Here is a 14,683-nt window from a genome sequence, read left to right on the forward strand (position 1 = left end):
AGGACACCACCAGAAACTCTTGATGGAATTAAATCCTCACTATTCAAAATGCTCAAATCCAATGTAGTTCTAATCCATAAAAATAAAACATTCTTTATGATGAATGCATCTTTATGCATTCAAAAACAACAATCTAGACGTTTTTCATGTAGGATTTAAATAGGAGTATAAGTGAATTACACTGTTCAGATACAAATGCAACTAAAGTTGCATGAGCTGCTTTGAAAACTCACGGACATTTATATGTATTATTTTGTGATATTCCATCCACATAAAAAAGGCATTCTATTTCTTTATTTTTTTATTTGACAAGCAGCAATATCATGTTTGTCATTTTAATGTAGATACAATTATTAGGTTATCTGTCATATTACAATATTTAAGTTTTTTATCTTATGTCCTTTAAGATACATTAAAAAAAAAAAAAAAAAAACATCAACTGCAAACGTGAAGGGGAGAAAAAGCATGGTACCCAGCCAAATTTCCACATTTCAGCAATACTTCACTCATTCTTTTTTAATAAAGTTTTAAGAAATGTCATAATGACATGAGCTTGAAATATCTCTAGGCATTTTCTCTGACGCTCATGACGTGGCACTGGTGATGTTGTAAACAGCAGAGAAACAGGGGCTGCCAAATGGCCAAATTATGGAGGCACAGGCCTGCTTTCTCCCACAGGACACACCGGATGGCGATGGCAATGACCTTCTCACATCCACACCGGGGAAGCGCGCGTCACGCTACGTAGCTGTACTCATCTGCTGACGCCTGGCTGCGTTCGATGTACTGTTTGTCTATGAGAACTTCAATGCACTTCTTAATCATGCTGATACTAGGATTAAACCGAGCTCTTGACTGGCTAATCACCTGTGGGAGAGACACGGATGTTTAAGTGCTCTTCTCACCGGGGGGGGCACTGGAGCAAATAACTTTTTAGGCAAGCTAAGGAAAAAGCCCGACCTTTATGTTGTGAAGGAATAAAAACTGTGAAGAACATGGATACAGCAAAATCTAATAGTCATATGTAACTAAATTAAACCATAAACTAATTCATCTATCTAACTACTCATATATACCCCTCAAGCTTCCACTCAACCCATACTCAACTTTCAGCTCTTAGCTGAAGTAACACCTGCTCAGGAAAGCTTTCCACCACACCCCCAAGTCAAGACCTTTATACACATTCTCATGCTACTGTATACCTTTTCTCTGTTGCATGTGAGTGTAATTTTATATTTACTCCCATATTATTTCAATAACGCGTTTCTTCCCTACTAGACTGAACTCCAAAACAGCAGGAGCCACATCCTGAGCTGCTCTGCACCCCATGGTGACCAGCACGGTGCTCCACACATGGTAGATGCTCGTGTATTCATGGAACGAGTGAGTGTGTGATGTGGTCCACGTCCTTCAATAACTGGACACAAGACTGAATCGGTACGGCTTAGACCTCTAAATTCAAACATGAGTTTAATACTGAAATTTTAAGTGAGTACTGTTCTCATTAAGTAATGAAGCATTTCTTTATGTTATTTGGGAGTCGTATTATTTCTGTAACATCTTCACAAAGAAACATTCCTAATCCTAACACCCTCTGCCCCAAGAGGTCTTGAGGACTTTTCCCCCTTTTACCTCCTGAATAAGGGCATTATGCCGAAGTACTTTTCGTGCTTTCATGATACGAACTATAGCAGCTTGGAGGTACATTTTCCGATCTTCATCTACAGCACTTCTCGTCTGCTCCATTTCCTGTTTTACAAGGACAAAAAAAGCCAATGAGACATTAATTCACTGCACTTGTTTTTAACTCATTTTATTTGTGAGTTTAAATAAATCTCCAATCAATACTGAGAATCAAATTATACAATTATGTGCCCAATATAACATAACCATTACCAAAAGAATATTTACAGTGAGTTATGTATAATTTCTTAACTTAAAGTTGGAAGGTTATTTTTTAAAAAATGAACACTACTGTAAATTGTACTCAGTGTAAGTAGTCAATAAAGGAGAACTTAAGTGACAGAGTAATAGTTTTCAAGACTGCTGTCCTATCAATGAGTAAAAACTTATACCACAAAGCTTGTAGACTTTAGTAACTGGCTCCAAGTGCACACTGGAGCAGGCTTCAAGGGCAAGAGCTGTGAAGGGCTCCATTTGACTCCAGCAGAGAAGCCAGCAAGGATGGGCCAGAAGGGCCTCTCTGCATGGAGCTCAAGGAAAGACAGTGGAGGAGAGGCACAAGCAGGCAATGCCACATCAGTAGGGATCTCATAACAGCTTTTAAAAGAGAAAATACAATCCATATTACAAATTAGTATCGTTAGCCTACAGGAAAATGAGATCTTGAACATTTTAGGGTTCAAATTTAACAGCAATTAACATTTGTCTCCCATGGGGGAGTAAGTCCCTGGAGCGGCCTGGCATCTCTGATACCTTCACATCCTGCCCCGAGCCCAAGGTCAGGCTGGCACATAGGAGGCAATCAGGAAACTTCAGTGATATGAATAGGCTGCCCCAGAACAACTGCAACAGCAGATGTTCACCGTGCAAACTGGCTCACCCCGGGTCGGACCCCACTCCAGACCAACAAGCTCACAATTTGAATTTTAACACCATCCCCCGTGGTTCATTTGCACAGGAAAGTTTGAGAAGCATTTTCTACAACTTTTCTTTGAAAAATGTGTTGTAAAACCTTCTGATATTTTACAAATGAAAAATATGAGATTATATTACTATTCAAGGTAGAAATTTTTGGAAAGAATACAAAGCAAATCCATATATGTTAATATAGTTTAAGAGCAAATATGACTATGTTCATTGTGGCATTATTTACAATAGCAAAGATATGGAAGCAACCTAAGGCCCATCAATAGATGAATGGATAAAGAAGACATGATATATATACACAATGGTATATTACTCAGCCATAAAAAAAGAATGAAATCTTGCCATTTGTGACAACATAGATGGGCCTAGAGGGTATTATGCTAAGTGAAATAAGTCACATAAAGACATATGCTGTATGATTTCACATATATGTGAAATCTAAAAAACAAAACAAATGAACGAACACAGCAAAACACAAACAGAATTACAGATACAGAGAATAAACAGGTGGTTGCCAGAAGGGAGATGAGGGGAAGAGAAAAATAGGTGAGGGAGATTAAGAGTTATAAACTTCCAGTGGCAAAATAAATGAGTCATGGGTATGGAATGTACAGTGTGGAGTAATTTATGTAATATCTTTGTATGGTGACACATTGTAACTAGACCGGTCATGGGGATCATTTTGAAATGTACAGAAATATTGAATCACTATGTTGTGTAACAGGAACTAACACAGTGTCAATTATACTTCAAAAACAAACAAACTCACAGAAAAAGAGATCAGATTTGTGGTTACCAGAGGCAGGGGGCGGGGGTGGGGAGAGGGGAAATTGGATGAAGGGGGTCAGAAGGTACAAACTCCCAATTATAAATGATGATTAGAAATGGAATGTAAACATGATAAATACAATTAACACTGCTCTGTGTTATCTATGAAAGCGGTTGAGAGGAAATCCTACAAGTTCTCATCACAATGAAAAGTTTTTTTCCTATTTATTTAATTTTGTATCTATATGAGATGATGGATGTTCACTAAACTCACTGTGATAATCATTTCATGATGTAGGTAAGTCAAATCATTATGCTGTACTGCTTAAACTTATACTGTGCTGTGTGACAATTATTAAAACTGGGAGAAAAAAACAGAAACAAAAGAGCAAATATGACTAAACTACGATAGCTTTTCCCTAAGATACTCATTATACTACTGTTTTTAAAATCTAAAATACTGTTTGTAAGGTTAGTCAATGCAAAAAATAAACCAGAGAAGATGTATCATAATTTTGATATGAAAAGTTTTGCATTGGTCTCAATATTACCACTTGTAAAGTCCAATGCTTAAATATTTCCAAAAGAAACGACATTAGAAAGCATTTACCTGTGGTGTGTCTTTCTGCATTGATGTAGTAATTTTAAATTTTGTTCTTTTACTGCTAAAGTTCATATTTAATGAAAATGAAGATTCTGCATCAATGTCTTCCTACAATTAAAAATAATTCATTTACATTTATAAAAATAAAATCACTAAATAACAATTGTTGCAAATAATATGCCATGAAATTAAATAATGACCAAGGAAAAAAGACTCAACTCTCATATTATTTAAGAGAAAAATAATTGTCTTCTGTCAAACAATGAAGGAAAAAACAATTCTTTCCTAATTTTATGCTTGATAGAATTTTAATCAGCTTAGATTTAGAATAAAGCTATTTTCTGGCCCAACTGTTTAATACATGACCACCAGATAAATCTGACAAGAGTCAAGCTCATTGGCTTAAACAGAATTTTAACATTTAAATTTTTATGAAATGGCAAGGCTCATAAGTTTTCCATCACATTTTGAAAAACCAAACAACCAAATTTTTTTTTTTTGGAATGCTGCAGTAACAAAATTCCAATTAAAATAACCTGACTAGAGAAGCCAACTGGTTCCAATGGCACACAAGCATCACTTCCTCACCACCCCGGTGTGATTCTGACATCAGCCCTCAACGCCCATTTTATTCACTCTGCCAAAAGCAAGTGGACTTTTCTCAAGTGGAAGTTGTTAAGCCAATTTTTAGCTCTTAAGCTCTATTGGGCTTAAGAAAGCCACGCATGTCATACGGTGGAATCTGTCCACCAGCAGGACCACAAAGCACTTGGCAGATGGCACTTTCTCAATAATAACCAAAGAAACTCTATTAAAGAATGCCAGATTCATAATTAAAATTTAATGTGCAAACAACCTATCAATATTTATTTTGTACATTTTTGGGCAGTAAAAATAACATGCTTTAGAAAAATACTTAACTTTTTAGGCACTTAAGCTTAAAAATTTAAACTTAAAATTTTAAACTTAAAAACTTTTACTTATAATTCATTGACTTAATTAAAACCTTAATATTAAGAACTTAATATTTTGTTAAGTTTCTGAAGTCAGAAAAATTAATCGTTTCTCAAAATTAAGAAAAGCTTGATTTGAATTTCAGCATATATGCCATTTAGAGCTGTTCAATTATAGGCTACAAAAGTCATCATTAGCAAAATGAACTCATGAGAGAAATAAGTCGTAGGCCATGAACCAAAATTAAAATGAAGCATCATTTACAAGACTTTTTTCTTATGGGCACAATAATCTGAAGCAGGAGATTTAACCCATATCTGTTGCTTTTTTAACCATTTAAATATCCAAGACATACTTTAAAAACAAAAACATGTTACTAGAAAAAAAAAGTTATAAAGCAAAAAAGGAATATACTATCAGCTTGCTAATTCTCAGGACAGATATTAAAAACATATGGGGGTTGGACTTCCCTGGTGGCACAGTGGTTAAGAATCCACCTGCCAATGCAGGAGACACGGGTTCGAGCCCTGGTCCAGGAAGATCCCACATGCCGCGGAGCAACTAAGCCCATGCACCACAACTACTGAACCTGTGCCCTAGAGCCCGTGAGCCACAACTACTGAGCCCGTGTGCCACAACTATTGAAGCCCGCGCACCTAGAGCCCGTGCTCCGCAACAAGAGAAGCCACCGCAATGAGAAGCCCCCGCACCTCAATGAAGAGTAGCCCCTGCTCACCACAACTAGAGAAAGCCCACATGCAGCAATGAAGACCCAATGCAGCCAAAAATAAACAAATTAATTAAAAAAAAAAATATATATATATATATATATATGGGGGTTAGTTGAGTCCTGAAATTCAGGGACATGAGAGTGACAGCACCTGAGATGGAGTTATACATATTAAATATGTGTATAAATAGACATCAACAGGCTGTCATTTCCTATCACAGAACCATGTAATTAAATATTAACTAAACATATGGGGGAAAAAACCAGCAAGATTTAGGACAGACTACAGTTTTAAAACCTCAGTTAACCAGAATCCTTCTGCTGTCAACTCTTTAATAATTTTTCAGTAAACTGTCACAGTATAGGACAAATAAAATCAATCTATAAAGGGCACACGAGTACCAACTTAGACAGCCTTCTCTGTGACGCCTCAAGTTCTTGGCCATAAGGAGCCTGAAGTAATGTAGCTGATTCGAGTGCTTCTCAAAGAACAAAGGGCATTAACAATTATAACCTTACTTTTAAAACTGCAAACATCCCATGAAAAAGCTTTAATACTTATAATGCTTAAATTCCTTGAACTATTACCCCATACCTTTTCTGAATCATGGTTAATCATTTTCACATCGAGTAATGATTTGATTGTTTTTGTCAGTTCCTTTTCGTTCATCTGAGTGCTGTCTTGAAGTTCTTTATAGCTGACGGTTTCACTGTTGTTAAAGGCAAGAAGAACCGCCATTTGGTATGTTGTGACCATAGCTACGTACGGTTTGCCCAAATAGTTCATTTTAACTTCACCTACAATTAAAACAAAATTGTGACAATAAACTCATCATTCAAAGAAGCATTCCAAAATTACCTCAGTAATAATTGTTTATTTCAGATATTTTCTCCTGAAAGAGTGAACCAAGAACTCTTGGTTAAATTGTTGCAAAGCTATTCCTGCCAGCAATGTAATCATCTGTTTGCGGGGGTGGGGGGGATGGAGGGGACGGCTCTTAGTTTTGAGTATGTAGTATAAATCATGGTTAAGCTATCATAACATTACCAGTAAGCTCAAACAATGTCTTTAAATAGTAATAGGAAGGCTAAGACTCGGGCAGAAAAAAAGTAAGAGGAGGTGGAGGTAGGAGGAGAAACAGACAGACAAAGGGAGAGCATGATAGCCTGCTACCAGCAACTGCCTCCTATGTGTGTATCTCATCTACCCCAGGGAAGGTTCAAGCATACAGGAGGACACCTGTACTAAAGTGTCTAAACCATAATTTCTGCCAAAATATAACAATGCTATTTTGTTTCATAGATAATGTTTTTCTCCCCAGTAATTTTCTAGGAACAAACACAAATGGGAAGAGAGACAAACAGGCAGATGCATTATTTTGTTGAAATAGTTGATGGAATAACAATGTTCTGGACCCTACACTACCCTGAGAGCTAGAAAGGTACATCAGGCTTAGGCCAACTACAGTTCTACCCATTCCAGGGGGCAGCACACTGAAGAGTTTGTTAACAAACAGTGTGTAAAACAGTTATGCACTTGCAACATGTAAAAACAGTTAATGCAAGTCAAAGAACTGCTTCCTAAAGAATAAAGTTATGGTTTAGTGATTGTATTTCTCTTTCTCTCTCTTACACAAGCACACACACACACATCCTGCATTATTTGACTGTTAATGAATTATAAACTATATCAGCATGAGATCTGGTTTTAGGGCTCTATATTTTAACTCAAGGAAGCTGTATGTTACATGAACTTACCCCAGAGGCTGCATTCTCCCTGTTAGTAGTGGTAATTAGTAACTCTGATCAAGATTGTATGCTTCCTTTATTATTTAATAATATATATTAATTCATTATGTAATTAAAGACTTTAAAGGATATAAGTCAATTCTCCAGCTTACTATGACCACACAGATGCCTATGCTAACTTGCATTATGCCTCGACTTATTTTTTTAAAAACTGATATTCAGAAATATTTTTCAAAATTATTTGGATAGGAACACCTAGAGAAAAAATTCCTAATCTCTGAATTTTCATGAAAGGAAGTTTAATTAATTGGAATATCCAATTCATGCAGAGTTTAAGTAGACTACAGTCATTAGGACTGTCCTACTAACAATTAGTATAACGAGCACTTTAAGAGCCTCATCTCAACATTAAAGCTTAGAAAACGCGGTGAGAGGCAAAAAAAAAAAAATCATGGAAACTGCATTACACCATTTGTGCAATGACTGCTTAATCATATCCCAGAAACAAGTATAAAATAATGCCTCAAGCACCTATATGATTAAGCTAGGACCATCACCTAGCTGTCACAGATGTTGCAATGTACTACCATGGGTTTGGAAACAGAATGAGGCTTCTGCCACAAGAACCCAAAGAGCATTAGGAGACAATGCCAAGTAAGGGGTCTAAGTATCATTTACTGATATCAAATCCACTCTGCATCCCTTAAAAACAGGAAAACTTGTTAGTTGTGTTTTATGACTTTTTCTTGCTATTTTTCAATAAATTATCGGTGTCGGGGTACATGGACCTCTTTCCACTTTTTTTCAGCACCACTCTCTTATTACTCAGCTCATGGCTGGAAAGACTGGGGAAGGGGTGGAGGAAGGAAAGGAAATCCCAAATCTGGATGATTCACTTAATTACTGCTGTGTAAATAGAAAAGGAAAATGACAAAGAGGTCATTTAACCTTCAGAATACGTTGACAAACTTTAAGAACCTCCAAGCTAGAATAAAACATTCCAATACATACATACTTGAAAAATCAGACAACCATAATTGAATTGGTAATTAACAATTACCAGAAATAAAGAGTAGGCAGAACTCTCACAATACTTTAATCCAAGTTACTCCTCTACTACCTATCAGCAACCTAGTCTCTAAGGAAAAGTTTTTTTTACAGAAGAATGTCAGCTACTAAATGCTGAGTGCATGACAGAGTATCACTGATCTGCAACCAGGAAGAAGATAACTGATTGAAGCAATGATCACCAGTGGATGCTACAACCATCAGATACAGTTGTTCCTGGAAGATGGTATTCATTTGGGACCTAAGTGTCACCCCTCAGATCACCTGCTAATTGAAAAGGTCTCCTCACAATGGAAACATCACCTCAATCAACCAAGTGACCACTTTACTGCCTCTCACAGTGGGACAGTCTGACACCACGTGCCTTCTGATGTAATGCAACACAAGTACACAGGACCACCAAAGAAGTATTCTCACCAATAATATCTTAATCTGAATATATAACTAGTTGCCAAACACCAAAATAGTAAATCCCTCATTAAAACTACTTTAGGAGACAGAATGATTATTGCTGAGGTAATGCAAAGGAGTTTAAACTCCCCAAGATAGATATTTAGGGGAAGTAAAAGTAAACTTAATCCAAATACATTAAAACACTGGTCCAGCAATGTTTTTTTCCTTAAAATCAATTATATTTACTAAATGAGAATATAAAAAATTCACAATAGATGTAAAATTAAAGGCCAACTACTAAGCGACCACTTACTAAGAATATCAATGAACATCTCTTTATTTCACAAACTACTGAAAAAATTAAAATGCCCAATTTGTTCAATAAACATAAACTTGTAAAGATATGTATTACTATGTACTAATTATTATGTACTAATATGTATTACTAACAAAATGAGACATCATATTCCAAATATAAAGTAGTCAAATAAATGGTACTTACAAGAAACTACTTAGATGAAATTTCTCTTAGGTGAGTGAATTTCCTAAATAAAGGTACGGCAACTAATCAGATTTTCTTGTACCATTTCTAAGAGACATTAACATACATGGCCATCCTTTCCCTCTTATACAAAGAGAAAGTTGATTCAATGTACTTTTCAAAGCATAGCTTTAGCAAAAGTAGAGAAATTCTGAGTGTTTGCTTTGGCTAACATCTTCAGGCAGCTTAGAGAAACTGAATAGAGGCTCTAATCACTCAAAGTATTAATCCTACTTTCCAATTAGTAGACCCCACTGTTCCAGGAAGAAGCTAAGGAAATGATTAGATTTTGATTAAACTTTTCTAAAACTGGAAAGTACTGGAAGTTAATTGGGACATTCTGGAAAAAGCGTTTACTACTGCCGTTCACTACAGTACCACAAAAATCAAATGGTTAGGTCTCCTTGTGATGCTATAATAGTTAATGAAATTTTTGAGGATATCTGCCATATCTAGAGAGAAGAGGTTTTTAAGATATGTTTCATCAAGCCTGGGTTTCTAAATAAAATTCCTAGTATCTATAAAAAGTGATTTGTTACAGAAATATAGGAAACCATTATAAAATTCAGAAACTCCTTATAAGTAGCATAATTATAAAACACTATTAAAAATGCTGCACTTGCTTTAACCATATAAAAACGTGCTCAACTTTACTCATAATAAAAGGAATGCAAATTAAAAGAAAAAAAGTGCTTCACTTGAACTTCATTATTAGTTGCTTTAATGGTAACCAGAAAGGAAGATGAAGAAGAAAAGGTTAAAAACTAAAATCAGGAAAAAAACAACAACTATAATTAGGGCCTATGAAATCGATTTCCAAATTTTTAACATAATCATATCAGGTAAATTTCATTAAACTAGATATAATTAAATGCATTTTACCTGTACAAAGATAATGTAACCATGTAAGTTTCCTTCCACTGAAATGCTGGCTGTAAAATAATTCAAACTGTAAAAAAGAAAAAAGGAATCAAATTATTTTCAGCTTCTACAACCTAACTTACTTGGCTATCACTACACTAAAAAAGTAAAAAAATTCATGTTAGAGAAGACATTAGAGCCCATCTGGTATATTTACTCATTTTACAGATGAGAAAACACATCTATGCAAGTTCCTGACAAAGATCATATAAATATCAGGCCAGCTCTTTTCACTTAAAACCCTGTCTGGGGTTCTTTCCACCAAACCACAGCCCTGCAAATTTAACTTTTTGTATAAATTCAGAAATTATCATTTTGAATGATATCAATTTGGACTTTATAAATAAAATCCCTGACCAAAACCACTACCATACGCATTTCAACATGAAAATATAAATCAAACCTTCATTTCTAGTCTCCTATTTGCCAGCATATACCCTTGCTGAATGGACGGGTTGAATAATATCAGTGATCACTCCAAAAGTGACATCCATGATTTAACTTCCAAATACAGTCAAACACTAATACAAGCAAAGCTTCAGAGGCCGGTCTTTGTATCTTTTGTTGACATTATTGTGAAAAATTAAATTTAACATTCTATTAACATAGCTTTAAAATTTTTAAAATTCCTCCCTCAGATTGAATGTAGGACATCAGTCCAAAAAATAGAGAGTTCATATCTTCTAAAGAGCTAGTACATAATCTACAGCGAGAAAATGATACTGAAATGTAAAAAAGATAAAAACTCAACTTCCATATAAAACTGAAAAATAAATATATTCATCACATCACAATTCAGAATTGTGGACATACTTTTAGCATGACGAGCCATATGTAATATACCTAAAGCTTTTATCTGTACTTCAAACTTTACTTTCTGTACTTTCAAAATGAAGTTTAAATAAAGCAATCAGCAACATTTGACCTGTAAGCTGCACTATGCCCACTCCTTACAACAAAAGTTCACAGCTGCCAGCCAGGAGAACTGGTGAATTCTTTTAGCAATTTATTCCAAGATAGTCCTGGGAAGCTGAAACTTGAGCATTTTTTCCCTCCAATGGTGCAGCATTCTCCTCTATGAGCAAATTCACCAGCCCTTTGGCATGATAAATAGGAAATGACTGGCACCGGGAATACTTATGATTTTCTGCCTGGTCCTAATCTAGACAAAGAAAAAAATCAAAGTATGTCATAAAAGGATCCCAGAGGTATGCTCTGACTAATAATCTCCCTGGGTGTCAATAAAATTCAATTACTACTATACAATTTGTAATTATGAAACATTTATAAGGAATTTATGGACAAAAGCAAAATAAAACATTTTTGAAACTGAGAAAACCAAAGTTTAAAATGCTCTTTACAAATTATGTAAGTGCAAAACTAGCTTTAGAATGTATATTCCAAGCTCTGAAAGCACATGCTTTACCTCTTTATAGCCCTAGCAACTAGTACCATCATTAAAGTTTTATTGATGATATCAATATGCCAAAGAAAGCATTCCTTTATCCTTAAATTTAAAATCTGATTATAAAGATTCTCATATCCACAGCTAGTCAAGAACAAAAAGATTCAGTTCCAAATGAGAGTAGTATCAATTCATCTGGTATTAAAAGACAAAAGTTGTAACATCTTGCTTAACGATATCATTAAATAACTGTGTTATCAAAGTTTATTAGTAATAAATATACCTTGACTAAACTTCTCATGTTAAAGTCAGGCTTAATAGTTATAATAATCAGGCTAACAGAGAGCATCTTTCAAATACCATTTGAGGGCATTAATTGAAACTCAAGGGGCCTTAAAAATGAATGTTTCATATTTGATGAGCGTATTCACTTCAAACAGAGAGCTACACTAATATACACTACCTTATATTTCTTTAGTTATTATTCAGGTTTGTGGACCAGGTACAAAAGTAGATTTAAGATATACTGGTCTAATATGCAAAATAAAGTACTTTTTTTTTTTAAGATTTTCTGATGTGGACCATTTTTAAAGTCTTTATTGAATTTGTTACACTATTGCTTCTGTTTTATGTTCTGGTTTTTTTTGCCCCGAGGCACGTGGGATCCTAGCTCCCCACCCAGGGATCGACCTGCGTCCCCACCTGCCCCGACTGGAAGGCAAAGTCTCAACCACTGGACCGCCAGGGAAGTCCCCAAAATAAATTGCTTTCAATTAAAGCTTAATTTCCATAGTTTTAAGATACGTGTAAAATGGATGTGATTTCTGATAAACAGCTATATTTAAGGGAAAGATGGGAAATATCTAGACGACCATTAAAGCAAAGGGAATTAATTTACATGTGAAAAATAAAATAATAAATACACAGATGGATTTTCATTCTTATGTGGCTGAAAACTTGGATTTACTAGGAGAAATGTAAGGACAAACTCCCTCTACTGGTAATTAGAGAAAGTCCAAACTGAGAGAACGATATGCTTGGAATCATAATTTATAGTCAGAAAGAAACCCACTTCCTGTTTGTAAATGAGGACACTGGAACCTGGGGAAGGTCATATGTTAATAAATAAAGTTTAAGGGGTTGATGCCAGTACTCCAATAATTACTGGCAAATAATTATTTCAAGGAGAAAGAGAAGAATAACAAACTTAAAGGAGATTTTAGTTCTGCCAGCCCCCACCCTGTCCCTTAATTTCGATTGGAAAAGCAGGCTCTTAAGAAGAAATAAGGTTTAAGACTGTCAAAGGTGAGGGGTCAGTTTTCTTTCTCTTGCCTGGTCACAAATACATCAAAGTGCTTTACACCTGGTTACCCCATCCCCTGCCCTGGGATCATATTCTGCCCATCCAAACAAATGCTCTTCTTCATGAAGTTTCTAAGATGGTTTGCACTATCATGCCTTTTCAAAGACGCAGAAAATCCTAAATTAGACTCCTATTCGGAAAGTCCACCTTATGCATGATATCTTGAAATCTACCTGGCTACTCTGCTATTACCACTACTATCACTATTAACTATTACTTCTACTTTCAGCATTTATTGAGTACTTCTTATATACCAGACTAAGCGCTTTACATATTTCATCTTCATATTAACACTCTGAGTAGTAGTATTATCAGTTAACAAAAAATTCGGAAGTTATTTGAACAAAGTCACAGAGCACAGTAAACGGAAGAGCAGACATTTAAAATCAGGAGTTATGATTCCGGAGCTTACACTGTGTTACTTGATTTATAATCCTTATTTTGAAAGAAGCAAAAATAACATACATACATAATGTAATGATTCAAACTACACACTGTGAACATCTCCAGTAAATAGTATAATGAAATACCATTTTCATTTTAAACTTCATAAACATATGCATAACTCACTGGTTCATAACCTCAAGTTGTGAAGTAAAAGACTATTAAAAGATAAGCCTCCTTTGGTGAGTTAGAGAATCAAAAAGGGTCAGTTTCAAAAGAAACGAAAACATGTTCATCCACTCAAAAACTTGTACGTGAATGTCCATAGCAGCATTACTTACACACCCCAAAGTCAAAACAGCCCAAACGTCCAACAGCTGATGAATGGATAAATAAAGTGTGGTGTCTCCATACAATGGAATATTATTTGGCAATAAAAAGGGATGAACTACTGGCACAGACTCAAACATGGATGGACCTTGACATTCTTCTGCAAAGTGAATGAAGGCAGTCACAAAAGCACGCGTGACATAGCTCTATATGAGATGTCCAGAACAGGCAAATCTACAGAGAAAGAAAGCAGATTGCCTAGGGCTAGGGAGAGGGGAGGGAGTTGGGGAAGGCGAGGAGTGACTACTGATACGTAGGGGGTTTCTTTTAGGGTAATTAAAATGTTCTAAAATGGTGCTGGTGGTTGCAAAGCTCTGTGAATATACTGAAAACCAATGAAAGTGTACACTTTGAGTGAACTGTATAGTGCTGTGGCCTGAATGTTGTGTCTCCCCAAATTCATATTGAAATCCTGACGCCCAATGTGATGGTTTTAGAAGGTGGGGCCTTTGGGAGGTGCTTAGATCATGAGGATGGAGCCCTCATCTATGGCATTAGTGCTCTTATGAAAGAGACCCCACAGAGATTCCTAGCCCCTTCCACCATGTGAGGACACAGCAGGAAGTCTGTCACCTTAGGCCCTCATCCCACCGTGCTGGCACCCTGGCCTCAGACTTCCAGCCTCCAGAACCATAAGAAATCAATCTCTGTCATTCATAAGCCGCCCAGCCTGTGGTATTTTGTTACGGCAGCCTGATACAATGACTACAAGACTACATGAGTAAGCCGTATGGTACAAGTTACATCTCAACAGCTGTTAAAGATGTAGTCTCCACAGTCTCTTTAAAAGCTTTGGGTAAGAA

General features: G+C 35.8%; 1 protein-coding gene across 6 annotated transcripts in view; it reads right to left on the reverse strand.

Annotated features, from left to right (window-relative positions):
• Positions 1-279: 279 nt before the first annotated feature.
• Positions 280-14,683, reverse strand: part of CUL2 (cullin 2) — an 83,346-nt gene continuing 68,942 nt past the window's right edge. For all 6 annotated transcript variants that reach the window (XM_033439298.2, XM_004275901.3, XM_004275903.3 and 3 more), the window contains 5 exons: positions 10,300-10,366; positions 6,262-6,464; positions 3,989-4,090; positions 1,633-1,749; positions 280-867 (listed from right to left, as the gene is read on the reverse strand). In XM_033439298.2, the coding sequence (XP_033295189.1) occupies positions 736-867; positions 1,633-1,749; positions 3,989-4,090; positions 6,262-6,464; positions 10,300-10,366 (621 nt within the window). In that variant the 3' untranslated portion in view covers positions 280-735. The remainder of the gene's footprint in view (positions 868-1,632; positions 1,750-3,988; positions 4,091-6,261; positions 6,465-10,299; positions 10,367-14,683) is intronic.

Source organism: Orcinus orca, chromosome 2 (genome assembly GCF_937001465.1).
Source record: "Orcinus orca chromosome 2, mOrcOrc1.1, whole genome shotgun sequence".
NCBI lineage: Eukaryota > Metazoa > Chordata > Mammalia > Artiodactyla > Delphinidae > Orcinus > Orcinus orca.